General features: G+C 35.8%; 1 protein-coding gene across 1 annotated transcript in view; it reads left to right on the forward strand.

Annotated features, from left to right (window-relative positions):
• TTBK2 (tau tubulin kinase 2) overlaps positions 1–27,752 on the forward strand; it is a 64,731-nt gene that overhangs the window by 30,024 nt on the left and 6,955 nt on the right. Inside the window, exons 7-14 of the mRNA XM_088520464.1 lie at positions 14,064–14,129; positions 14,763–14,855; positions 15,338–15,463; positions 18,672–18,829; positions 19,392–19,608; positions 20,018–20,229; positions 21,980–22,583; positions 25,272–25,520. Of these exons, the coding sequence (XP_088376590.1) occupies positions 14,064–14,129; positions 14,763–14,855; positions 15,338–15,463; positions 18,672–18,829; positions 19,392–19,608; positions 20,018–20,229; positions 21,980–22,583; positions 25,272–25,520 (1,725 nt within the window). The remainder of the gene's footprint in view (positions 1–14,063; positions 14,130–14,762; positions 14,856–15,337; positions 15,464–18,671; positions 18,830–19,391; positions 19,609–20,017; positions 20,230–21,979; positions 22,584–25,271; positions 25,521–27,752) is intronic.

Consider the following 27,752-nt stretch of genomic DNA (forward strand, 5'->3'; position numbering starts at 1 on the left):
AAATATATATATATTTTCACGGAGAAGTGTTTGAGTATCATTGAACTGCTAACTGATCTAAACAACAAACTTCACCCCAGATGAGAAATTTCATGTAGTTTATATACAAAAACTGGCAGTCAGGAATGAATATTGAACATTTGACACATTTTACTGAATATCAGAATACTATTTTTTATATAGGTATTTCAGAGAGGGGGGAAAAAATAATTTTAAAAAAAACTTTGCATAACATAAAAACATCAAACAGTAAATTGAATATATAATCTTCTGAAATCACAGAATCACGGAATGGTTGAGTTTGGAAGGGACCTCTAGAGATCATCTAGTCCAACCCCCTGCTCAAGCAGGGACACCTAGAGCACGTGGCACAGTGTCACATCCAGGCGGGTTTTGAAGATCTTCCAGAGAAGGAGACTCCACAGCCTCTCTGGGCAGCCGAAAGTCTGAAAAATTAAAATAATGTCAGAACACTATAATTACAATATATAACAACGTAGGTAGAGTGGCTGTATTCCCATGTGACACAGTCTAAGGTAATCGTAGATATAATGGTATCCATGAGGACGTTACATTTTTAAGTACAGTAGAGCCTCCCTAATTCATTGATGGGGAGACCTTTTTTAATGTTAACATTTGCAAATAAGAAAGTCAGTGACACATTTACTTTATTAGACTTAGTTTACATTTCTATGATAATACTCAGTAGGGTACTCATCAATATTGTATAGCGTATTTACTATTTTGGCGTGAGTGGTAGAAACCCTCTCTGAGCATATTCAATTTGATTTTACTAAGAAGTTGGGAAAGTGGCAAATTTTCTGTTCAAATTGAGGTGTTTGAATTAGTAAGGTAAATTAGCGAGGTTCTGCTGTACTCTATTCCTTCAGCCATAATGCTGGACATTGCAATGAAAACAAAGAGCAGGGGAGACCAACAGGGTGGCTGCTGCTGTGGGAAAGGTGAGCTAAACATTTTAAGTAGTTTAATTTTCTTTTTATTTCTCAATGTTCTTGTCTTTTATATGTTTGGCTGCTCATACTGTTTTCTGTCTGACTGTCGATTTTGAAAAGACAGTTCTCAGAAAGAAAAGAATACAATCCTTTCAACATACATGTACACCAATGCTAGTGTTTTCAAAAAACAACAGAAATACTGAGTTTACTGTTGTTATCAACTACTTTTTATTTTGTAACAACTCAGTTCTTGCCTTTTGTTTTCCATTGCAGTGCCCTACAGTGTAACTGAAGCAATTCTTCAGTTTAGACTGTTTAAGTTTTCTGACAGTATAATCTTTAATAATAGGTGGCAGTGGAAAAAAAAAGTTAGTTTTATTTATACTTAATAGGGACTTTTGTGGATATTGTTTAAAGCAGGAAAGATGACGACAAAGCAATATTTCTCCTCAGAAATCATTGGAAGCAATAATCTAATCAGCTTCGTGGCTGATGGAAAATAAAGGTGTCATGAAGTTCTTAAGCGGCAGGTGGCTTAGGCCAATAAGGTGGTTGAGAATAAAAGGGAATTACAAAAAAAGGCATTAATCAGTTTTTACATTTCAAATCTTCATCTTCGGTGGGAGGTCACTTGATTGAAGCTCAAAGAGCAGGAAGTTTGAGATTCTTACAGTGAGGAGGTGTGCTTTATGTTGTGAAATCAGGTCAAGAAGCAAAGAGGAAATGAGAAATTTTTCGAAGGGTTTAGCTACCCAACATTAGACTCTAAGTTGACTGCAGGACATTTTTCCAACACAGAGACAGATATACAGCAGACTTGAGTTTGGCTTGGATGTGGTAAGGTGCTCAGTTTTGTTATAGCAAAAGGAATTGTATGTACAGGTGGTTGCCAATCTTTTCAACCATCCATTCAGACCCTTCTGCATTTCTGTCATAAGCCAGTGCTTATTCTTGGAATCTTTTTTTTTCTTCTCCTCTCTGGTTTCCTTTTTTCATTCAGCTCTTCATATTGCTTAGCTTACTGTTAAACTAATTTCCCTTTTCCTTGCATTTGGGTACCCACAGGAGTAATACAGTGCAAATAAATTAAATTCTCTTTGCTCTCAGTTTCTTTTCCTAGCACTGCAGTGAAATCTAAATGTTCTTGAAGGAGCAAGAGAAAAAGTAGGAATTCAAACTGTTGCAGCTGTAGATTGGATTATGCCTCATGACAGAGAACACTGGAAGAATGTAGATACCTGATTCAAACAAGTCTGCATTGAGTGCATGTGAAGTTTATTTCTGCAAAAGCTGAGGCATAATCTGCCTGGCAGAATCTTCCTTGGCAACATCATGATATGGTCTTGTATCCCTCCTTGACTGGGCCAAAGCATTCCAAAGAACAGGGAGGATACAGGCTTCTTACAAACTGTTGTAAGGATTATTAAATGGAGAACAAACACTTGATTGAACTGGTTGAAGTGATTGCTGAATTTAAAGTGAGCAGCCAAAGAAACAAGAATCTAATATGAAGAATTTAAGTGTCTGATAAGCAGGAAGTTACAGGTGAACACAGGATCTTATAGGAAAAACAGTGACCAATGTTTTAATGTAAGTTTCTTTACCTTTGCCACCTGTAACATATTGGCAATGAAGTACAGACAGCAATAAGGATGAGTCTAGAGAAATTTTGGTGTATTTGCAGAAACATTTCAATAGCAAATGCTGGTGCTTTAAAAGTAGAAATGAAGATTCATTCAGGTCAAAGAACTTATTTTTTTTGCCAATATTCCAGTAGTTACTTTTGTTTTGTATTGCTACTGGAGTGGATACTAAACATACCACGATTTGTTGCAGAAAATGCCTTACTGACACAGTCACTTTCCTAGCATAGGTTTTGTTCTCCCTCTTCTTTCCTACAGTTCCTACACAGTATACAGACATATTCTGAACATCAGTTTCTTCATGTGCACTTATCTGCCTACTGTCTACTCCAAATCATGTGCTGTGGAACCAAATCTCCTACCCATCATACTTTGTATAATTACAAGGTTGTAACGGGTAATCATAGACTCTCTTTGGGCAAATCCTGCAATAGCACTGGATTGGTTTGTGTTTGCTGCTATTTTCTCTTCTTGCTACCATGCTCTTTCACATTCCTGAAATGGCTGCAGAATTAAGTCAAAAACAGCCTTATCTTGTATGATAAATTAAATTATTCTCTAGACCAAGTAGATGTAATTACTCCCAAGATTTTTGTGCACTGTGGAAAAACAAAGCCTTTGCTTAAGTACTGCTTATTTTGATTCACTTTGAGCATAATTTAGCTTTTTCCGCTTGATTTCTTGTCAGTATTTTCTCGAATTCTCATTTGATTGTTGTTTATTGTTAAAGAGAGTTTTTAAAATACAAGATGTGCTATGCTGGCCATAAGCACATATTTTACTTTATTTTGCTGTAAATCATAAATTCAGTTTATTTCAGTGGTTTCTTCTTTTGACATTTACCATAAGCAGTGTTTATTCCAAAGTTCGCAATATTTGGCTTTGTCTACCTTGAAATTAGTTTGTTATGGATCACGTATTAATAAATTGATACTTGTATATTTGTTAAAAATGTGTATTCATCAAATTATTTAGGAATCACAGTATAATTAAGCTTGAAAAGAAAATTGGATAGGTAGGTAGGTCTAATAGTGAAAGGAAATCCAGAGTTTGTTTTTACTGAGATATGTTAGCGGCCGAATTTTAGAGAGTTCTTTAATTCTGCCTTTAGAAAAATACATACACGCACACACACATACACATATGTGTACATATAGGTATGTGTGTAGTGCTCTTGTCCACCTGATGCTAATTTGTAGCTTCTCCCATGCACACATAATAACAACATAACATCTATTATAATTTTCTTTTCCTGTACTGGGTTTCCTTCCCATTATTGCTACCTTCCCTTTTTACTGTGAATCATCATCATCACTGCTACTCATTTTTGCTGTGAGCAAGAGGAAACAGGCTAGGTGACCTGGATGGCACTTTAGAAACATGGAGATAATGTTGTATGTCATCAGGGTGCATATGGGAGTGGTGTAACTGTGTGACACCTTAATTAATGAGTAAACTAAGTGTGTGTGTGTATATATATATATATATATATATATATATATGTCATATGCTTTTCACCCTTTGGTAAAATATAATACAATGCTACATCCTAAAAAATACTGTCAAATTGACATAAATGCAATATTCACATAGGTTTCTTGATTTGCCTGACCCATGACCTTTTCTTATGATTAGGATACATGTTAATTAGTTTTCCTTTTAAGTCTTTTATCCATAGTTAGAGAGGAGGTTATAGCATTTAATACATACAAGCACATGCATATACAACTTGAGGAAGGATTTATTTGTACGCACCTCAGTGTGTGTTGTTGTTGAATAATCATAAAACGGTAATTGGAAACAAAAGTGAATATTATTTTTGACTTATTTCTTGACTTAGAGCATATTTATTAACCTTCACATCTAAACTGTTCTGGAGTAATCAGGTTCAATATAAAAAGGACTTATCTCAGAAAGCAGTGTTTAACGATCAGGAAAACAAGACTCTGTAGAACAGTTTGTTCAACATTTATAATGTTTACTGTCTTTTTCATTGCATCTTTTGGATGCTGTATGAGTTGATTTATAGAATTGAGAAGTAACCAGTTTTCAGGCTAATTTCTTGCTTTACCTCCAGTGGGACTTATAATATTATGATTATTCACCTTTGGATTAGATTATCTAAAATGACCTTCATTTATTTTGCAGCAGGTAGATGGCAGTGTGACTGATTTCAAAGTAGAGAATAAGACTCAAAGGGAATATTTTTGGTGGATAAATAGCACAACGGGTGATGGAATTTGCATCTGTAGTTATTAACTCCTCCTTTAGTGCCGTGTTTCTTATCCATCAAAAGCGCTTTCTACAACAGTGCAGAACAATCCCAAAGCTTAACCTTTGTAAGTCAGGAAGTGATGATTCCATGTATAAACTACTGCTGGAGAAAGCACTGTTTTTTGCAAATGTGATACATCTGTTGTCCTATTATTTATCAGTTGGGTTTTCCTTAATCATAAATTCAGGGATCTAGCCAGTGGTTTGTTGTTTGGATCATTCTTTCTGCCTTGCACAAGCTGTGAGTACAAAATGTTGGCATCAAGACATCAGATAGCTCTACCATTTTTTAAAATAGAGAATAAATTGATATAAACACAGAACTGTCTATTCTTAAAGCTAGTATCAAATCTGTTCCTTATTCTTCCTGATACCTTTTTTTTTTTTTTTCCTTCTGACATTTCCTTTTTTTTTTTTTTTTTCCTTCTGACATTTCCTTTTTTTTTTTTTTTTTTTTTTTTTTTTCCATGAGCTTCTTTTCCCATGTAGGTGAAATACCCCTTTTTCCTCTGGTCTCTTCAGACTTTCCTAAATCCAGTGACAGCAGAACTTATTTTCATAAAGCATTGAATTACTGTTTCTCCAGTGCATTTCCCAAATGTTCCCAAAAAAACACTTAGAATTGAATTGTGTGGAGACTTTCTCCAGTGTCAAGCAAATACATGTAACAGCATGCAAATTTTCTGTAAGAATTTGAATTCAAAATCCCCAGTTTTCTGCTTTTGAGATGGCTGTCGGAGGGTTGTTTTCCCCACCGCTTTGCCTCCTATTCTCTTAGCAATAGTGAAAATAAATAGCAGTAGCATCTCTGTCTTCTTGAGAAAAAAAAATAAAATAATTATTTTTGGATATGAGGGTGACAGAGCACTGGAACAGGCCGCCCAGAGAGGTTGTGGAATCTCCCTCTCCGGAGATCTTCAAAACCTGCTTGGACGCAGTCCTGTGCCACGTGCTCTAGGTGTCCCTGCGTGTGCAGGGGGGTTGGACTAGATGATCTCTAGAGGTCCCTTCCAACCTTAAGCATTCTGTGATTCTATGATATACATACAGCCTTCAGTTTATATGTCTCTACTTACATGGCCATAATGGAAAGTGAAGGTGTCAGCTGTGGTGCAGAAATAGAAAACCTTGAGAGGCTAAATCCAAAGGACACTTTTTTAAATTCAGTCATCACGTTAGATACGATTTTTGTGCTCTTTCATTTATGTATTTCTTTATATTAACAAGATGGTAAAAAGACTAAGTTGACAAAGCTCAGGGAAAATGCAGTTTAAAAAGTAGCTGTGAGAAGGAGGTGCTTTTCTATCTAAAAGATAGATTCTATCTAAAAGATTCATTTAGATCTAAAAGATTTTTTTTCCTACTGAATATACAGATCTCTTGAATGACAGCATTAGAATTATTCAAATTAACAGTCCCTCGAATCTGTTGATTTCCGAGGTGGCCTGAGAGAATCTCTGTTTTGCCTTTACATAGCGTAAATAATGCTTTTTAGGTCAAAGAGAGAGTTATTGCCTGACCGCTTTCCTGCTGTCGCTGCCTTCCTCCTTCCTGCTCTTCCCAGGGACTAGATTTTAGGTCATTCTTCAGTTGCTATTTAAGCAAAGTGAAGAGCTTCAACAGAATTCTCACCCTCATCGGTTTGTTTAGTGTGACCTTGATTTTAAGTGCCTAATCTTTCATGTATTTACTCAAAAGGTTAACCAAAAAAACACTCCTTTATTTTGCATTAAGGAGGTTTACAGTATCTAACTTGCTAGATTTTTATCCAGGTATTCAATATGTTATGACTTTAAAACAGCTGGGGGGAAAAAAAAAGCACTGTGTTTCTAATATGATTTGCATAAATGGATTACAAAATTCTTACTCTTAAAAAATAGCAAAAGTAATAAAATCCAAAGATAATCTGACTATCTACCAAAATTCTCTGAGGAATTGGTGATACTCTTTATTGGTAATGTAAGCGTTAAATAACCTTCTGGTAACAAAATTCTTTGCTATGACTACTGCCGAAGGAAAAGATTTGTCAGCAGTAGGTGTAAAGACTGGTCTTTATAAAAGAAGCTGAGGGAAAAAGTTGTGAATGTGAATGTTTGAATTTTTTTCTCCCTCTCCCTCTCCCTCTCCCTCTCCCTCTCCCTCTCCCTCTCCCTCTCCCTCTCCCTCTCCCTCTCCCTCTCCCTCTCCCTCTCCCTCTCCCTCTCCCTCTCCCTCTCCCTCTCCCTCTCCCTCTCCCTCTCCCTCTCCCTCTCCCTCTCCCTCTCCCTCTCCCTCTCCCTTTTTTTTTTTTTTCTCTAGGGAACCAATTATAAATCTGTTCACATCCAACTCTGAACATGTAATTCCGTTTGGGTGTTTATTTACAAAATCAGGCAAATGCTATTTGTCCTTCTTCAGTGCTCTCAGGTTCTGAGCGTTTTCCAGGAAATGTGTTTTTATCTTCAAGTCTCTTTTGGACAACCACAAATGATATCATGGAAATACATATTAAGAAGTCGAATTCTTTTAATAAATAAATAGCATGCTGCACATAAATATATTGGTAAACGTAAAAATGTAGAACATGAAAACAGTTTTGAAAACTTTCAAAAATTTCATGTCTATTGTATTTCAACTAAACACAGATGCTTTTTAATTTATTAAGATTTCAGAACTCTTTTGCATTTGAACTGTATGCTTTTTTCTGTTAATATTGTGGATGATCTTGAGTGAAATAAGAATATTTCTATATTCTATTCTACTTTACTTGCTTGTCTTTGGAGCACTTGCCGATGTCTGAATGGCAGAGTATGCCCCCACTTTTTAGAATAAGAAGAGAGATCTTGCTAAATGTGCAGGGACATATTGCAAGAAATTTGATATTTATAGTGTAGTTTTTCAATTTTCAGACTCTTGGAACTTAACAAGCACTCTTCATCTTGTATTTTGTAGTTCCAAAAAAAGGTGAAAATTTATATTGGACAAACTTTTGTCTGGTATGCTTTGGATGAAATTGCCCATTATATATTTCTGTGGGTGGAAAAGAACAGCTTTTACAGTACTGAGACAGTGGAAGCAGTAAGCATTAAATGCTTCTAATAATTGGTGAAGAATTGGGACAATTTCAAAAATTAAGCCATTCTCTATATGAAAAAGACCATAGCAAAGCATTTGTCCTCTCTGAAGGCAAATTAGACCCTCAGACTGATTAAAGATGAATTGCTTGTATATCCTTCTAAATATTTTTTCAAGTAAATGCTGCAATAGATTGATCTACAAACCATGAATTAAACTTTTAAAAAGATATATTGGAAGCAATTCCAAGGTAGTACTGACTAAAACTGATGCTTTTTGCTTTATTGCTCTGCTGTTGATTCTGTTTTAGAATATGTAATCAAAACAGAATATCTGCAAACAAAATACAGGAATGTTTTAAATTGGTAATGTATGAATTTTAATTTAATTTATGAATTTTTGTTTGTGTGTTTCTGCAGTTTCTGATTTGTTCAAATAAAAGTAAAGCAAAAATAAAAATAAAGATCAATAAAGATTTATGTGATATAATTCAGCTGCCAAATAGAAGGCAGTAAGCTCCTGAAAATTGAATTGGAAACAGTATTTGCTATATTCTTCTGTATTATATAGTAAATATTTTTGTTAATAAATAGTGATTCAAAAGTAGGGTTGAAAGAGACCTACTGGGTTGCTTTTTGGAAATGTGAGCATTAAGTGCCTTAACTTTGGGAGGACATGGGAGTTAGTTTGGAGAAGTTTGTGCAGACATTTTTTTTTGTGGTGAAGAGATGTAAAGCAATCTACCAATTTAATAGACATTTTAAAGTGATGCATGTGATACAGCTGTATTAGACCATTTATTATGTTCATCTGTCATAACCTTTTTCAAGGAGACAGAGCAAGATTAAAGCGTAATATGATATGCTCAGCATTTTTAGCATCCACGGAATTTGATCATTGACTGTGACTTAAGTTTGACTATTACTGACAGAAAAGAAATGGAGATCAGTATTATAGAGAGGACCAGTTGGCCTCTTGTATCTGCTTGGACGACATGGAAAAGATGGGTAGTGAGTTAACTCAAAAAGTGAAAAAAGAACGTTATGAATGAACTTAAAAGTTGGTACAAAATGAATGTATAGATTTCCTGCTCTGTTAGCATATTTTGTAACATCCCTATGGAGTGTTTTTGTTATTTAAATAAACCATAAAACTTAAGAAAGCCAGGTATGAGTATTTGTTTGGGAAGAAATTTTTGTCATAGCTCCTCAGTGCTTGGTGTTATCTTTTAAATACTAACAGTGCTATGTACAAAGCAACTGAAAACCAGGCCTCCGTCCTCCAGTCTGCTAAGAACACAGGACTTCACATAGTACAAAACAACCTTAATTTTTTTACTTAATAGGAATAACTAAAGCAATATTCCTGCTCTCTGGGGAAGTTCTCGCTGGGTGTTAGCTGGATAAGGTGGACAGTTTTCCTCTTACTGGAATCTCTGCTTCACCGGTGGAAGCTTAGGTCTGTGACAGACGTGCAGTAGGTTGGTACCACCTCAGTCTCACAGACTTTTTATCTCCCTCTGAATCAGCTTTGGAACCATTCCATTGGTTAAATAAATACTCTAGATTAAAAACAGAGCAGCTCAGGCATTGATTCAGGTGTGTATCAGATATCTCCATCCTGAAGGCAGCAAAGTTCGTTATAGAAGTACAGTTGGAGTTCAGTTTTGATCCATTACCATGTCTGTTGGAACCTGCATGAACAGAATTTAGTGACAGTGTTAGTGCAGTTTCCTACCCAGCTTCTGCTGGAACTAGTTAACAGAGGATCACACAAATATAACTCTTTTTTTTTTTTTTTTTTAAATAAATTACGACCTCTGTTTAGGTAGAACTGAGCCCAAATACTGGCAGCTGGAAGGAGTCGTGTTCTGCATACGAAGTGCTTCCTGTTATTAGTGTGTCTTATGTGGTTTTTACAGAGGACTAAAAATGTGGATTTGATAAGCTTTTATAAACAGTGAAAAATAATTATGATATATAATGTATTGTAATGGCTTTCAGCTCTTTAATCTTTCTTTATGCAGATGAGCTCTGAATTTTTCATTTACTTTAAACTGCTGCTAATACATGGTAGCCATTAAATTAGGTTGGAAAGCCTATGCTCACAGAAAGAGGAGTATGGAAATATGAATTGTAGTAGCCATTTGGTACAAAGAAAAGCATATTCTGGGAGTGTCATCACGTAAAAGAATTATGAAAACTCCCCCTTTAAAGGGGAAGGATAGGAAATGAGTATCCTGCCTTTAAAATCTTAATGTATGTTTCATATGCATGTGCCTTCAGAATAACTTCTCTTAACTTTAATTTGAAGGCCTTAATGATAGTGTTCAAATCTGAGAGCGCTGACTTCTAGATCACTGGTTGTACTAATTATATTAGAAGAACCTTTTTCAATACAAACTGATCTAAATACATATGATACTGTGAAAGATTTGCAGAATAACTCCTTGTTTTGAATTTTTAGAATCAGATATACGACAAGTATGAACGAACTTGTAACCTTCTTGTCTCTCTTATTCTGAAAAAGAAACTGACTCATGGTGATCCATGTGTCTCTGACCACTAATGCAGTTCCTGGCATTCAAGGCCAAATATTGCAGTTTTCTTTTTTTTCTTTTTTTCTCTCTCCTGCAGAAAGTATGGCTCTAGCTGCTATAGACTCTTCTGTATTTCCCATTTGTACTTGGGCCAATTTGAGGCTTCTGTGTTCAAAAGCTTTCCTGTATTATTTGAAGGGAAAAAAAACAAAGGTAACAGTAGTTGCCATAAATAAATAGGAATTAATGCATAATAAATAAGGCTGTTAAATATGGAAGAGCTGAAGGGCAGAATCCATTACTGAATGTAGCAAATCTTTTGAGAGCTATTAATGGACCTCTGCACTGGAGACCTCACCTGGATGCGAGGTTGCTTTCAATATCTGACAAGAATAAATAATCAGTGCTTTCCTTGAAATGTATTTATTTCCTTTGCCTTGGAAAGGAACAGAGGAATTTAGTTTGCTTTAAAAGAAACTTAATTGTTGTTGTATTAGGTTACGTTTCTATGAGATCTGGAGGGAAATTTTTAATTGTTGACAGATGAGCTCATATAGGAAACACGTCGGGATGCCTACAGGCAAACATATCAATCATTATCAGTAGTGACAGAGAGGGATTTTATTTGAAAAATCCAATGAATCGTTCAGGGTATTATTATTGCCTTTTGTTGTTTTCCTTTTTTTTTTTTTTTTTTTTTTAAATACAGGAAAAAATGAGATGTATGAAGAGCCCTGAAACAGTTTTTGAAATTTGACAAATGCTTCGAAGGCTATAAATGCTATCTTGAATTGGGCTAATGTAATTTGGGCTACCAAGGCAGTCATTCCTGTTGTTGGTGACACTGTATAATTAATTTACTGTTGCTGCGTGTTTTTGTAATGCAACTATTAAACAGTGATCAGATTAACTCCTCAAAGGTATTTCAGCATGTCTTAACACGTAACATGCTCCTAACTCGATTTATGCAACTACAATTGGCGACAATATTTCTTGAGGGTTTATAAGGAGTCAGGTATTGTTGCTGAATTAGAGTCCAGAATTCCTTTCACAAACATGTGTCTAGCAGTAATACCTGTGCCTTTTCCTCCTGTCTGATGTTTTACTGTTAGTCTCTGTGCCCTTCTGTAAAGTGCTCTCTTCATCAAACAGTTTTCCTCTTTTCAGAAATGAAACTATGATTGTGTTGGCAGTGAGGCTGTACTGTCTTTTTTTATTCTCATTTGGATGTTTTTCGTATCTTCAGATAAATCTCCAGAGAAGGAGACTTAAAAAAAAAAAAAAAAAAAAAAGATTCTTCTGAAATTTTGCAGTTCAATGCAGAGATAGTATATCTAAAATTACATGGTACTGTGGGATTTTGCAACTAGAATGTTTCATTTCATTTCAAGGTATTGTTCAAGGAATGAAATTGGAAGTAATTGTGTATAGGTTTAGCAATATAGAAAAAGTTTTCTAAATATTCCTCGTTGGGCAATAGGGGCATGATACAGCTGTTAGAAAGTCTTGTCAGCTATGAGAGCATCTAAATAATTCCTTATTGCAGAGAAGGCATGTAAAATTAAAGCAGCTACAGAAGTTGTGTGCCCAGCATCAGGCATCCTAAAGAAAACCTGGTTTGAGACAGGAACTGTGTTTTTGGAATCTGGTGTGGGGAAGCCTTGCAGGGATGGAGCCTTATTCAGTGAGAACTTGCTTGCTGTCTTTGATCTAAGGAGGTGAAAGTCCTTTATAAAGGCCTATACCAAAGTAATTCTGCAGAGAATGTCTTTGTAACAAGGTTTAATAGATCAGACTGGGAGACTTGCAGTATTTGAATTATAATCACTGACCTCGTGCTGTAGCTTTTCTGTGGCTGCTGAGGATATTTTCACCTTATGGGTAGGATTGAGAGAAACAAATCATTTCTCCCCATGAGCAGAGACATTTGGTAGTAGAAATCGATGTGTAACTACTGCCGAATTCAGTGATAATTCACCTGTATAACAGTGAATCATGCTTCTCCTCTTAGTTTATATTTGCATTTGTGATTATACGGGTTAAATGTTTTCTCTAAAAATTACAGTTTGGATAGTGATTGCATCAGAAAATATAATTCAGTAACTAAATTGTCTTTCTTACCAAAAATGCAAAATGTATTCCAAGCCCCATTTAAACTTTATGAAGTTGTCCAAAATCTTAGATAATCTATTTCTAATATATGGTCTCAGAGAATCTGCTCATATCAAGCACATCCTGGAAAACATTCTCCACCTGAACTGGCACTAGTTCAGCTCTTTTTAGTAATTCTGACAGATGTTGATTATATGGGTCTTTGAATCCTTTTTTAACACCTTGCTGCACATCCTTTTGAGCGATGGATTTAATTGACAGGATTTCTGACAGTGATGGCAGCATCAGAAACACGTAGGATAACTCTGGGCTGCTTGTTTTGGTGGATAAGAAGAAAATATATTCATGTTGTGGGGAAAGACTGAGGCATTTTCTTGCCATAGTGTAACGATCCTGTATCCAGCGTGCTTATCTCCATGAGCGTTATCAGTCCGGACATTTATTGTATAGTGATAAATTTTGTAAGATCTTAAGAAGGGCCAACTGCTGGGTCACCAATACCCTTTTAAGTACAATCCAGAGGTGAGGAAGGTAATTTAAGCTTCTTGTATTCGTTGTTAGAGCAAGTGAAAAGAATTATCATTGACTGGGAAGACGAGACTGTATAAAAGAAATAAAAACTCAGCAGTTCTGGCAATAGCTTCTTCTATTATGTATAGGATGATTAATCAAAAAGGTCTGGAATAGATTGAATTGATGTCTTGGATAAAGAATACATTATTGTCTGATTTTTTTTTCTCTGTTAATATATTTAATTATGACAATATTATCAGCTATGCTACTCTCTGCATAGTATTTTATTTAAAGAAAGAAACTATTAGCGTGTATATTTTATGACTGTAACATAATTATTAACCTATGAATTTGAATATCTAGAGTGTGAGGGAGGAAAAAATGGAATTCAGAAGCTAGAAAGAGAGAAATATTTTCCATTGGTGGCTTTAATGAACCCATACCATTTAGTGCCCAGCCTCAGCTTTGAGACTTGCATTTGGCTTTTGCTGCTCTTAGAATTTCTCAAAAATTGATGAAGCTGCTAGTCCAGGTTGATTATCAGCTCATACAACCTAATATTGGTCTATTTGAGCAAACAGAAAATAATTGTTAAATTTTTGATTCTTTCACAAGTTAAAAGCTCACATATCCAGTATTTAAAATCAAGAAATAATTTCCTTATTGGGAAAAAAAAAAAAAGATTCTGATATATAAGTCGTTCTGATATATAACTTTCTTGAGAGGTGAGATGAACAGGACTTGATGCCTGTGCATAACGAAAACTGGTGTAAATAAAGGGACTAGAAATCTGCGGCTTGTGTTACTTTGTACCTACTTGAATTCCCATTGATACCTTCTAGAAACACAGTCTTTTGAAATAAATAAAATCTCAAAATGATTTTTGTCGTTCTGTATTTGTTTTGTATAGCAGGTAATCATAGGATTTATTTCTGGTAATGAGTGTCTTGTTATTTTTCTGTTCTTTTACAGCCACGCGCTGTTGCTGGTTTCCGAGGAACAGTGCGGTACGCGTCAATCAATGCTCACAGAAACAGAGTGAGTGGCTGAATTTGATATGTCCACCTTGCTTTACCATTTTCAGCTGTTACTAAAATATCTGACATCTGTTTCTTTTTTTGGTTTCTTATATATGTGCTTATTAGATGGAAATTTATGCTTCTAACTTTTGGGAAAGAATAATATTTACGGTGGTTGAGAGTAAAGTGGTTCTTGTTGTAGAAATAATAGCCATTTTAATATTTACATTTAGTGTCCAGTTGTAAGTTAATAAATTGAAAAGATGAACTTATTGGGTTCTGTCCAATATGCAATTTACAATATGTCGTGTTAACATTACACACTAAATAAATCCGAATAATTAGCCCTTCAGTATAAATCTTATTTTAACACAATTCAGCTTTTGTTTTCCTGTGTCTTTTAGCAAATCCCTGGTAAATATATTTCTGTTCCCATTTAAAATGCTTGCTGGATTTAATTATAACAATTTGTTTTACAGTTTTTTGCATTTATTTATGTGTGTGTGTGTATGTGTGTGTATGTATGTATATATATATATATATATACATATATAAATAATCAAGGTGTTCACGTTAATGAAGAATCGAGTAAAGTCCTTTTTGTCTTGTAGGTACTTGTAGAATGCATTTGAATAATACTTCTTTTTCACAGGAAATGGGGCGGCATGATGACCTCTGGTCTCTATTTTACATGTTGGTGGAGTTTGTGGTTGGACAACTGCCTTGGAGAAAAATAAAAGATAAGGTAAACATAAAAGAGAAACCAAAGAGGATGAGGAAGATACACTTCAGAACTACAGACAAATTCTATGCTTAAAAATTCCACTCAAGAATTCCATTTTACACATTACCATGGCATTTTACAGTGTTTTCTGGTTTAACTTTCTTCTTAGTGTTAATGGCATCAAGTACAATCAAGTTTTACAAACTTTCTTAGTGGGAAGGTAGGCTATACCTCTGGTTTTTGTAAATGTTTTACAGAGCAAATATGTGTGCATATAGGTCACAAATTTGAAAATTTCTTTCCATATGTAGTGAAGGCAGTGATAGAAGCTCTTATCGTGCTATATGCTAAAGAATTTCCTTTCTTAGTACTATCTAGTGTAATATACCCACCCATCTTTTTGATCAGACTTGTACTGAATAGCTGTGAGATCCAGGGTGATGTTGTGGTAGCACAGAATGCAGATGTGTTAATACTTGGTTTTGTATGTTGTCTGCTTGTAGGAGCAAGTGGGATCCATTAAAGAAAGGTATGAGCACAGGCTTATGTTGAAACATCTCCCTCAAGAATTCAACATCTTTCTGGATCACATTTCTAATTTAGATTACTTTACAAAACCAGATTACCAGGTAAATATTTTTACTTTATTTATTTATTTATTTATGATTTTTAAATAACATAATTTTATGCTGTTTTGTCTTCAGTTTCCTCTGATTTCATTGTAATGTTGAAAACAGCTATGGATTATCCCACCATAATGTTATTTTAATGACCATCCAGTGCTGTGGGAATTTTGCAGTTTAAAGATAACTTTTTTTTTTTCCCCCCTTCCATTTTGGAAAGGTAAGGCAATTAAGTTTATGTATTTCTATAAAAACTTTCTCTGTTTTAGGCTTTATTCAGTGGTCTTTGAATAAAATTGATTGGATTGCTTTATCACTGATAGTGATCCTGGCAATTTTCCAGAATCTTGAACTCAGCACGAACAAGGAATATACTCAGAGATCATCAGATTGTAACCATGCTGGGTTCTTAATACTGAGGTGTTGTCTGCAGAGATTATATACACTAGAAAACTGGATTTTCTTCATTTAAGAGACTACTGCATGCTAAAATTGATAGCCTCAGTTCAGTGATAAAATGATAGATGCAAGAGGACATGCTATAGACACCTCAGCACTGTCCAAAGCAGGGGGAGTGCTTGCAGCGTGCACGTACAGTCTCGTGCCACGTTTCTGCCTCTGACTTTCTTCAGCTCACTAACCCAGCAAAAATAACAAATAGTTTTCTGCAGCTGTGAGAGCTGAATCAGTTCAACTGAATAACTTCATCCTTTTGACTAATTCTGGAATGATAGCTTTGATAAGATTGCAGATTAGAATAGTCACAGTCAAGTTATGCTGGAGCAAATGAAGTTAACTTGCATCTCCAATTTTTGTGATGGTTGTTCTCCTGCATAATCATGCCTATCTGCAATTCTAAAGCTAATAAACCTTAATGTAAATTCACTTTTCAAAGAGTGTATCAATTCATTTCAAAGCTGACCTGTGTAACATCACTAATACTAAAAAATAGATCAGCAGCTGATACTCTGCTTTTGCTTCACTTGATTGGTTCATTTTATATTGTATATAACTTGTTTCTCATGAGTTTTTTTCCCAAGAGGCCATTGCACTGGACATGCCTGAAAATGTATCTGCAAGACATGCTTACTTCTCCTTTAGCTTTTTTATCCATTCATTGCAATTGAACTATTTCTTCTGAAAAAGAAAACTAAAACAAAAACCCCAAATTTCCTGGTTCTGCCATAGAGATGATCAGACAGCATAATGCCAGTTTGCTTGAGATTTCTTATTTGTTTGTTTTGACTTCTTGTTTTAATTCCTCTTCTTGGCTTGATAAGATTGACAGAGAAATCAAGATATATAGGATTCTAAATCAGAACTGGAAATATCAAGTGATAACTAATTTCCTGTTTTTCAGAGAATTTCTCTAAATGTTCTGATGTGTCCTACTGTGTATTTGCAATAAAATTCCATTTGGTGGGATACATTTTCATGAATAGAGAAATTATTCTAAGTTCCTGAAGGCTAAAATACTGCTTTGTTTCACCTTTCTTAGTATGGTAGTCTATGTTACCCTATACTTTTTACTGTTAACTGAGGAAAATTATTAAGAAAGTTTTGAGTGTTTTGTGTGCTTTATTACTGAGACTGATTACTTCCTATGGTAAAAGTTACTGATTGCAGAAACTCTGATGTTGTGTAAAAAACCTTGTTGTAAACTGATTGTTTTATTTATGTTATGTATCCTGTATGATAATATATATATGCATACATATATTTTGTGAACACTTGGTGTGTGGTCTACTTGTATGTAACATAGCAAATGCTATGTAGGGATTAATGTGATACTACTGCAGAGCTGCTTGGTGAGCAAGAGAGCCCAGTACTTTATGGTCCTCTGACCAGTGTGGACCACTTGCAATTGTGTAGTTAGAGCTTGAGCCTTCTGACACAGTCTTAGGGAGTAAGATGGAGGTGTTTGAAGAGGTAGGAAAGTGTTTTCCTTTCAGTGGTCATTTAAGCTCTGGTCTCTCTCAGTAACTGCTGTAGCAATACTTTTCATTTCTTGGATATGTATCATTCTTTGTTCATAATTATGCTTAAGCACCAAGCAAGCGTGTAAGTGGTAGATGTCCCTGCTTTGGGGAGCGTATGCTTCAGTAATATAGGCCAGAGTTATTTGTGCACATATTGCCTCAGCCTCCCGGCATAGTTAAAAATTTGCATTTATATTTGCATTATAGCAGAAATTGTAGTAGAGATTTAAAAGGGTTTGACCTTAATGATAATTTCAGAGTGTGCTGAGAGTGTACAGGAAGAAGTGAATAAAGGGATAATATGCATAGGACAGAGAACAGCCTATGGGTTTATGCACAGTTTAGCAGGGTCTCAGCTACCTGGGATAGAATTAGGAAGGAACTGTAAAATAAGGATGAAATGGATACAATCACATCAGACACAGAAAATTATTGAAATTGCTCACCTGTTTTAGAGTTGGAAGGGGGATAGATGTTTTAATGATGTCAAAGAAGCATATTCATATTCAGCATCATAGATGGGAAATAAGAATGAAAACCAAAAATTTAGATGTTATGAGAAGAGATCTTATGGGGTGAAAGATGACATTATGTGGACACAGCTTCCCCTCTACTGACTGCAATGTGGCAAAGTTTTTTCAAGGCTGGAGGAAAATAGATTTAATTTCAACAAAAATTATTCTAAATGCTTTTTGATAGAATAAAATTAAGGAGAAAAGCTTGTGGTTTGTTCTGTCTGTAGAATGGATATTAGCGTTATGTACAGTAAATGACAAGTGGCTCTTAATGACAGAAGTATATAAATTAGCAAGTCAGTGGCCTCCCTGCATTCTCCCTGTTCCTTTTTTTGCTGTCAAATGGTGCCGCCTAATACGTGTGTTTTCTTCCTCCTCCTCTGTTGGATTCTGTTCTGCAGCCACTTACTCGTGCCTGTCTGTGTGTAAGTGTTCCTATACACATTCTTGTCTAAACTCCCTTCTGAAATGATCTGCTCACAAATGCCAACTTCTTGTTCTTTGCCTCTCTTTACTGCTAGAAGCATTTTTTTTGTCTTGATATTTGTTTATTTGTTTTTGCTTGTTTGTTTTACAATCTAGATTTTTTCCTCCCTTTTTTCAGGAAAATTGTCAGTCAAAATATTAAAAGAAGTATGTTAAAGTATTACAGGACAATATATCTAAATTGCTTTACCTTTCTGTTACTCAAAAATGAAGCTTATTATTTTTTTTCTTTAGCTTCTCATGTCTGTGTTTGACAACAGCATGAAAACATTTGGGGTTGTTGAAAGTGACCCTTTTGATTGGGAGAAGAGTGGAACTGATGGCTCTCTGACAACAACCACCACTTCAACTACACCTCAGTTACACACTCGGCTGACTCCAGCGGCAATTGGGTATGTGTGCACGTTTTCTGTGTTCTCCTAAAAAGCAAGCACAGGGCATCAAAGGAAAACTATGTTAGTTTCTTCTGCATGATGTCGAATAAATAATGGAGTGGAAGACTGAGAGTAATTGTATATTTTCCCTTTCTGGGGTTCCTGTTTACACTATTAAAAATCAGCACCTAATTTATAGGAGTAATAGCTCAGGACATTGTATATACATTCTCATTTGCTTGTCAGTCATTTCCTAAACTGTATTGTGTTTAAACCTGCAATCCAAAGATAGCTCAGCTAGTAATAGATACGAGCTTTAACAAACTCTCTCCAGAAATTCCTTTAAAAATTGTTCCAGAAATAGATTTTATCTATTCGTATGTTGCATAACTTTGGTTGTGTGCCTGAATTGAAGATACGGAAATTGTGAAGACCCAGATTTAGCTTTTGTATATTAAATGATTTGCAATATTTGTGTTTCTATGGAAGTTTGCTTTCTTGGGTTTTTTTTTTTTCCCCATTTAGTTAAATGGAAAAACATTTCAGTAAGCACAACAGAGTCTCTCTACTTCTTTTGTAGAATTGCCAATGCTACCCCGATCCCGGGAGATTTGCTGCGGGAAAACACAGATGAAGTGTTTCCTGATGAACAACTCAGCGATGGAGAGAATGTTATTCCAGTTGGTGTCTCACCAGAGAAACTACCTGGGTCCCCAGGGCATCAGCGTCCTCAGGAAAAAGATGTCTGGGAAGAAATGGATGCAAACAGAAACAAAATAAAACTGGGGATCTGTAAGGTATTTAGAAATTTTGATTGAGAGAACCCTCTTCGCGCAGTTTCCAATTCTCATGATGCACATATGACAAAATTAATAATATAGTCATACTACTATTGATTGGTGCTCTGAAGGGCCTGATTACTATGGAATAGTATTTTGGAGAGAGATGTGAGAAATCGGTGTAAATTTAAGTATACCACCGTGCTTTTGAGAGTCCCATTTTCAGACCTACCCAAAACATTTGCAATATGGGCACTTTTTCTCTGTTTAGATATTTGTAAGAGCCTATCTAAACTAGGTTAAGCATGGCATGCAATTCTGAATATGAATGGGCTTATCACTGGCTAAAAACTTGGGTGGGTTTAACTTGGATTCCTTTATTTTACCACTCCTAGTGAGGTGCTTTGTTTTGGCTTCACTTGCACAGGCTGCTACAGAGGAGGAGAACAGCCATGGGCCAGTGAATGGGATGCTTAATGCACCGAGTCTTGGTTCACCAATTCGTGTGCGCTCTGAGACCACTCAGCTGGACAGAGATGTCCCCCTGGTGCGAAAGTTGCGCTCAATTCACAGCTTCGACCTGGAGAAGCGGCTAATGCTGGAGTCAAAGCCAGACACCGATAAATTTCTTGAGACCTGGTAAAGAAGTTATTTCTGATTTTATTTGTATATTTAGATCTTTTTGAGATATGAAGTTAAGATAGTATCATCTTTCCCCTATTACTGAATCAATTTACCCTGGGAGAATTGGAAATAGAACTGCTGAGTAATGCTCATGGAAGCTACATCAGTTAGTATTTATTTTGTTCATAATATTGCTCGATTAACAACTTTTGCTAGTTGTCTTCTTTAAAATACATGTATATGGATCATATATGTATGTAAAATTTATATATACAAAATACATTCTTTAAAATATGTGCTAATATACAGGTAAAGTTAGCTTTGCACTCCTGATTTTTTTTTTTATTTCAAGATCTAATGGTGTAACACAAGAGTATCCCAGTGAGGGAAAAGGTATTATACATCTGAGGGTTAGTACTACTCATCCTGAATAAGAATGGTAACCTCAAATGTTCGATAGAGGTAAAATCTAGAAATCTACCTGTTCCTGCACCAGATTTAGTTAAGCCCAAAGTTGTTGCACCAACATAAAATAATTCTGTTAGAAGAGAGAGTGCGTAAAAAGGATTTCAAAGGTAAAAAGGAGATAGGTGTTTGAGAACAGAATCAGTAAATGTGCTCATGGATAGAAAGAGTAAATGAAGAAGGACATATTGAAATATGACTGAAAAACAAAGCTTAGAGGGTCAGTGGGTACACTGAAGAAGGCAGCTGAGATTTTGACACTGGCAAAATTCTGCTAAGTATGTCACAGAGGGTTAGAAATTTGAATTTGATCAAGTAAGTGATGCAAAGCATAAATAATGAATGTAAAACTTTAACAGTGTTCAGGAAAGAGCTAAGATTAAATAGGAGTATTTAAAATTTTAAAAGTGATTAAAAATGATTTTTATAACATTGGAATCTGAGATGTGGAATTGTCTTCCTCTGCCCATAACCAAGTTGTATGTGTGTCACAGAAGAGTAATGGAAGTCATGCTTAGTTTTTTCTTCACTCCTTTCTAACTAAATGTCTCAAAAGGAGACATTTACATTTCTGAAAAAAATTAATTACTGTTTTTCAATAAACTTCTGACAGAAAAGGGAATATATTGTGCTTCAGAGAATAAAATGAACTGCAGTATATCCTGCAGAACTGAAGCAAGAATGGAGGAACTTACTTATATATAACAGAAAAAAAGAATTCAGAATCGTGCACTCAGTTCATCTTTTACTTTGCTTGTTTGTATAATACCAAAAAACAGATACTGAAGTATTCAAACATTATTTTTAAGTCAAGTTTGTTCAAAACAATGAGTGAGATCCTTCTTGAAAGCCTCTTCTAGCACCTGTTGGAGACATCTTTCTTTTTCTTGGCTTTGAGTGTCTGCTTTGCAGCATAACTTTACACTGGACATCATCTGGCAGTGTGACCAGTGATTTGTTATCCACATAATATTTTTTCTCTTGTTCTGTCAGGCCAATTGAAAATTAAAATTTTATGTGTGAATTTCTTATACCATCCATCTATTTTTGCCTGACATAAGAGTTATCTTTGGAGGAAGAGGGTAATAAACATCACACTGAAATAAATGCTTTCTTATTTCTGTGTGTGTCTTCTCCTTAGGTTAAGCTACGGAATTATTTGAAACTGTGGAATTTTCAAGTTGCTCTAAAATTGTCAATACATTTTTATATAGATTTAATTTTTCTCTAATGACAAAATTCAGATGTAATTTACAGCATTTAATTCATTCTAATTTAATTCTGTTTTTAACTTCTTAAGTTTGGAGAAGATGCAGAAAGATTTGAATGCTGCAGCGGAGACTGCTGTTGCTGCTGTTCCTCCTCTTTCTCAGAAAATACCTGTTCCTGCTCCAGTGGCTGCCCGCACGGACCATGTTTGGCACTACGATGAAGAATACCTTCCAGATGCCTCGAAGCCTGCGTCAGCTAGTTCTCCAGAACATGTTGATGGTGGTGTTAGCAATGGATTTGTTGCTGTCAACTTAAGCTCCTGCAGGCAGGAGGTTGATTCCAAAGAATGGGTGATAATAGATAAGGAACGGGACTTGCAGGATTTCAGGACAAATGAGGCTGCGGGACACAAAATGACTGGAAGTCCCTCAGATGAAGAGCCTGAGGTATTACAAGTTTTGGAGGAGTCCCCTCCGGAAGAGCAGCCCAGGCAGGGTGATAGGGCAGAAAACAGCATCCGTACGAAGAACCAGACCTCAGGAGTGGAGTTAGTTCTAGCCATGGAGTGTCATCCGGCCGCTTCCGATCAGCTTACCGATAAATTGGAACTTTTGGCCGGAGCTGCTGGACAGCTTCTTGCAGCCACCCCTACAAGTCCTATGGAGGCTCAAGCAGAAGGAGCGCTCACTCCGGTAAGAGAAGCGATCGTTGCGTTGTTTTATTGCATCTACCCTTAGAATTGTTTGAAGATGTAGTTAGTGAAAAGGCATTGCCAACAATATAATAGTGCAGTAGAAATTCTTAGGTCTTCAGGTAGGTAACTTGAATCTTCAAAAATAATCATGCATGTTCTGCTGAATATGTTTACATTTTTCCATGAAATTCGCTGTTAGCTCTACCGTGTATGAACCACAAAACTGGGCTTAGTTAAAATGCATTTATTAAGATGATGATTTCTCATTAGAGATAAACATATTTATATGTTTATTATATTTGCAGTACGTAACAACAAAATTAGAATGAATATGTAAAATATTATGCCACAATATTCAGTGTATTTCAGGAAAAGCTTGAATGGCTGAAATTAAAGAAACAAAAATATTTCCTTTTACCATCACTAATACAGTTTTTTGTTTTTTGGAAATTCCTCTGTTTCTTCCTGCTCTGTTTTAATCTCATGATAATGTCTGCCTTTCTGAAATCACAGTTGTCTCTTGCACAAACTACTTGTCAGCTTTTATGAGTCTTTGCTACTTTACACTTCCAAGATAATTCTGCAACTACTGCTCTGCTCCCAGAGTTTCTCTATCCTGAGACAGACTGGTTTACTTCCATTGCTGCTGCTTCTTTATTTCCATTGCTGCTGCTTCTTTATTGTGCATTTTAATCTTTCGTAAAGAATTCTCATTTGCACAGGTTTAGGAAGCTTACTATCTTTCCTCCTCTGGTACCTAATTTTTACAAAGACTTTTTTGGCTTCACTTACAAAGGAAGTAAGATAAATAGTTAAAACAAAGACTTGAGAATCAGCTGCTGGGTTAATTTCTACTCTCTCTCCAGTTGATACTGTGTGCCAAAAGGACAACTCTTTCAAGCTTCTCTGAGCCAAGAAGCCAGGCTGTAACTTTTCCCCCAGTTATCAGCACTTTATTTGAAAATGGCAGCCTGCTATGTAAAAAAGGAAGCTTGTTGGCAGTCAGTCATTTATTATAAGGTCTGGGATATCCTTTATTGGTGAAAATTAACAAGTTTAATATATTGTGTTTAATGTAATTAATATAAAGTAAAACTTCAAATAAAGTCGGAGTCTCATGGGAAGTGAAAGGGAGTATACCTCATACATTTAGAGATAGTATTTGTGAATTATAGAGTTTACAGATTTATTCTGGAGATTTTAAAATATGGAACTGTGATAAAAACAGTAGAAGAATTTTGAGACAAATTGAAATATCAATTGTACAAAAATTTTGATGGTTTAGAAACATAAAAAGATTTTTAAAAGATTTGAATTACTCAATTGTTTTTATTTGAATTGCTCAGTTGTTTCTGATCATTCAGTTTCTGTGTTATTAATTTTAGTAGGCAACATAGAGCAGCATTTAGTTCTTTGCAAAATACTAGTTATCAGGCGCTTTTATTTCCAAAGCTATTAAGAAACAGCTTCCTATTTTGCATGCGACTGCGTAGTCCTGCCATATATAAATTTAATTCATCTGGGGGAAGTGGCTTGTTTGCTTGATCTAGAAGTAGAGGTGATGTAAATTATAATGTACTGCAGTGCAAGTAATGCACAATGCTGTTGTCTGGAAAGAGAGAGAGTCTGTGCAGAAGAATAGAAATAGTCATAAACAAGGTCTATGGTTTATAAGATGTCTTGGGATAAGCCTTGGTTGAAGTAAACACTTGGCTGAGATTATATTTTAGTCCTATTTTGCAAGCAGGTGGGGGATATTTGTTGTGAACTAGAAAACAGGGGAGAAAGTAACATTTATATTATCCTGAAAGGGCAAGTAATACTGTTAAGGCAAGATGAGCGGCAGGAATTTGTCTGTGCTAAAGATGAATCATGTGGAACTCAAAATACAACTGTTCTGGGAATAAAAGAAAATAGAACTGATTTGATGTGTAAACTGAATACAGATCACCAGACATTGCTATTCAGTGAGTCTGTTCCAAATGTGATTGCACTTTGCGGTAATTTTGCATTTATTTCACGAGTCCTTGAATTAGGGCAAGCAAAGCTCAGTCCGCTGTTTTGGGAAGAGTTGTTCTGTCTTCTGTTGGTGTTCTGGTATTCCAACTCATCAAAAAAAGAACTTGGATACTCTGGGATGTGGGTACTGGAACCTAGGTATTTTTACAGGTCAGTGTCCTAGCCACTTCACAGGCAGGCATTCATACATAATTGTATGTATGTATATGTGTGTGTATATATATATACACACACGTGTGTGTATAAATATATATATATACTTCCTCATATAGCAGTTCTCTGTATTCCAAATCTTTGGTGACCAAAGACATGTTTGATAAAAACAACTCTTTTCCTTCTTTTTCAAAGTGCTTTGTCAACCTGAAGTTGTTCTGTGCATGCGACCCTCATTTGTGAATAGCTGTTTTCTATAACGTGTCCAGAAATGTCTGCCACTCACGGAGTTTCCCTTGGCACTGCAAACCCTCGGTCTGTCCCAATTCCTATTCTCTGTGGTGCTTTGATTTTAAATGCTTGAGCCATATCGTTCAAGATGAAATAATTCCTTGTCTGTGAGGGAGCTGGCAATATGGACTTCTAAGGAAATGGGTATAGGCAGCACATCAACAATAATTTAAAATACTGATTTTAAAAACTTATTTTCTTCCCCACCGTGTTGTTCTCACAGCTCAACTCATCTCACATGCTGCATTTCTCCACTCCAAGAATTTCAAGCCCCATCCTCCGCACCATGAGCCCTATAGCCTATTTATCCATCCACTCGGACCCTCTGAGGGAGGCTGCTTTCCCAAGGAGTCAGTCAGCTGGGAGCCGCTCCTCGGCCTCCTGCTCAGCTGGCCGGAGGCAACTTCCTGTCATTCCCTGTGGCAACAAGTTCCCCCCTGTCATTCGCATCTCAAAAGCACAACTGCAGCAGGTGAATACGCCTTGTCTTCATAAAAGGGGCTGCATTGCAGCAGTCATCTGCACAAATGAAATATATGAATTTGCTCTGCAAATTTCAGGAGTAAGCATGTGCTAGTCATACCGCTTTACGATAGCCAGCATCTCGGGAAGTATTTAGAGAGATCAAGTTGGGGAGAGTAGCAATGGATTTTCATGAAGGAGAAGAGTCAAGAATACTCTAAGAGAAAAACAAGTTGTCCTACCTAGAAGAGGTAAAATTAGAGTCTGGAATGGTTAAAGATTTGCTATTCTAATCTGGAGCATCAAACATCTCTGGATGTTGTGGAAAACAGAATTGCTTTCTCAGAGGGACTTTTTCTGGGAAAGGTTGGATTATAAAATTTAGAAAATACGTTTTTGCTTACTTCAAAATGAAGATTAAAATCTCTTTTGTGTGTGCGTGTGATTTCCTATAATCACTCCCATGTGGATTTTAAACTGGGAATGCACAGTAAAACATAGACTAGCTAAAATTATTTTAATGTGAGAAAATATAGGATCCAGCATTGGTGACATTACTTCTTTGAGCATCAAGAACATATGATTCTTTATAGTGTTTGTAGCCTATACAGTGCAACTTGGGAATTAGTGAAACCTGGAAGTTGTCAGGGGCAGTACCTAAAGAAAATGTCCCTGTGAAAAGTAGCAGGTTCATTGCTTTGTATTCTCAGTTTCTTTTCAGTAAGAAAAAGATTATGTAGGATCATAATTAATGTTTACCATAATTTATGTATTAGTTACAAAAACATTGAGATTTGCTAAGCAGTGTCAGATTGTGTTGACTATTAAAGCAGTATGACGTAGCACTAATGCTTAAGACTATAACGTCATCATCATTACACCGTTAATATTTCATTTGGATTATATTTTCTGTTGTCATTTATTTCCAACATATTTTCTTGTAAATATTTCTATATAAAAAGCTTATATTTTTTTTCTGTGAAATGTGCAAAAGAATATTGAATTAAAAATTCGGCGTTAACTTCTTTCAGACTTCAGTAGGATTAATGGTGAGTGGTAACAAGGCAAACAATGTAGCTAGTATATTTATGTCAGCATTTTGTCAAAATAAGTCTTTTGTCCTGTAACTCCTGGCTGCTTTTTATCTCAGTAGAAAATCATAGTTCCTCTTCTTTTGAAAAATGGAAATGGGTGAATGGTAGCTCCCAGATGTTCAGTATCATGAACGTGATAAGATATCAAAATACCACATTCTTCATAATGGCTGATATATTGACTAGGGAAAAAGACATAGGCGAAGTAAACTCAATAGAAATTATGCTTCAGTATTTCTCAGGGTTAGTTTTTATCCCAGGATGCAAAATGGCCTAATTCTGTTTTTAAACGGTACATTCACAGTTGAGTTTAATCTTTCTCTGTCAGAATGTGGAATTGCAGATGTAATTAGCAAGCTGCTCACAATCCGCAAAACAAGTAGGTTGGCACAAAGGGTCTTCCCTGGATTCCTTAGCAGCCAGCAGATGGATACAGCTGCAATATTAATAGGGGCTGCAATGTGATCCACTCTCTTGTCTGTGAAAAAGAGTTGATATTGTGCCTGGTACTGCTGCCCAGTGGGGTGAAGCTGAGAGAGGAGAAAATTACATAAAGCACTCTCAGCCTTTTCTTTCTTTTTGCATGGTAAGTCTATGTCTGTTGTACTCCTCCTCAAGCTGTGATGTTGGCACTCCTGATCTCCTGAGAATTTAACTTGCAGGTTTTCACTTGCTGTGGAAACTACAAACACATGATTCCTTCATTCATTCCATCAATCAAGACCTTGTGTACTTTATGTCCCTCTGAACCAAAATATTTTTACAAATCCTTCTTTTTGGTTGTGCAGTAGTGTTAGGTACTTAATAGGCTAGAAGAATCCCCACAGCATGTCTTCTTGACATATCTTAATTGTATTAAAATAAGTCTCTTTATCATATAGTCTCCTTAAATAATTTTTTGGTCTAGTTATGCACTGTGTTAGGGAATAATTATCTGTGTTTCTCGAACTTATTTAGCTCTCCTGCAGCTATTTTGAACTATTTTTAATTTTCCTAGTAACCCACCTTTTTGACACATTCTTTCTTACTCATTGCCTAGCTACAAACGTGTAGCTGCTCTGAGCACTTTTAATCAACTCCTAAACGCAGAACATGGTATGTGCAGAGGGCTCTCAGATTTTTTTATAGCGATGCTACTACTTTATTGG

This window comes from Tinamus guttatus, unplaced genomic scaffold (assembly GCF_059628265.1).
Source record: "Tinamus guttatus ecotype Peru unplaced genomic scaffold, ASM5962826v1 Tinamus_guttatus_pri_ptg000089l, whole genome shotgun sequence".
In the NCBI taxonomy this organism is placed as follows: domain Eukaryota; kingdom Metazoa; phylum Chordata; class Aves; order Tinamiformes; family Tinamidae; genus Tinamus; species Tinamus guttatus.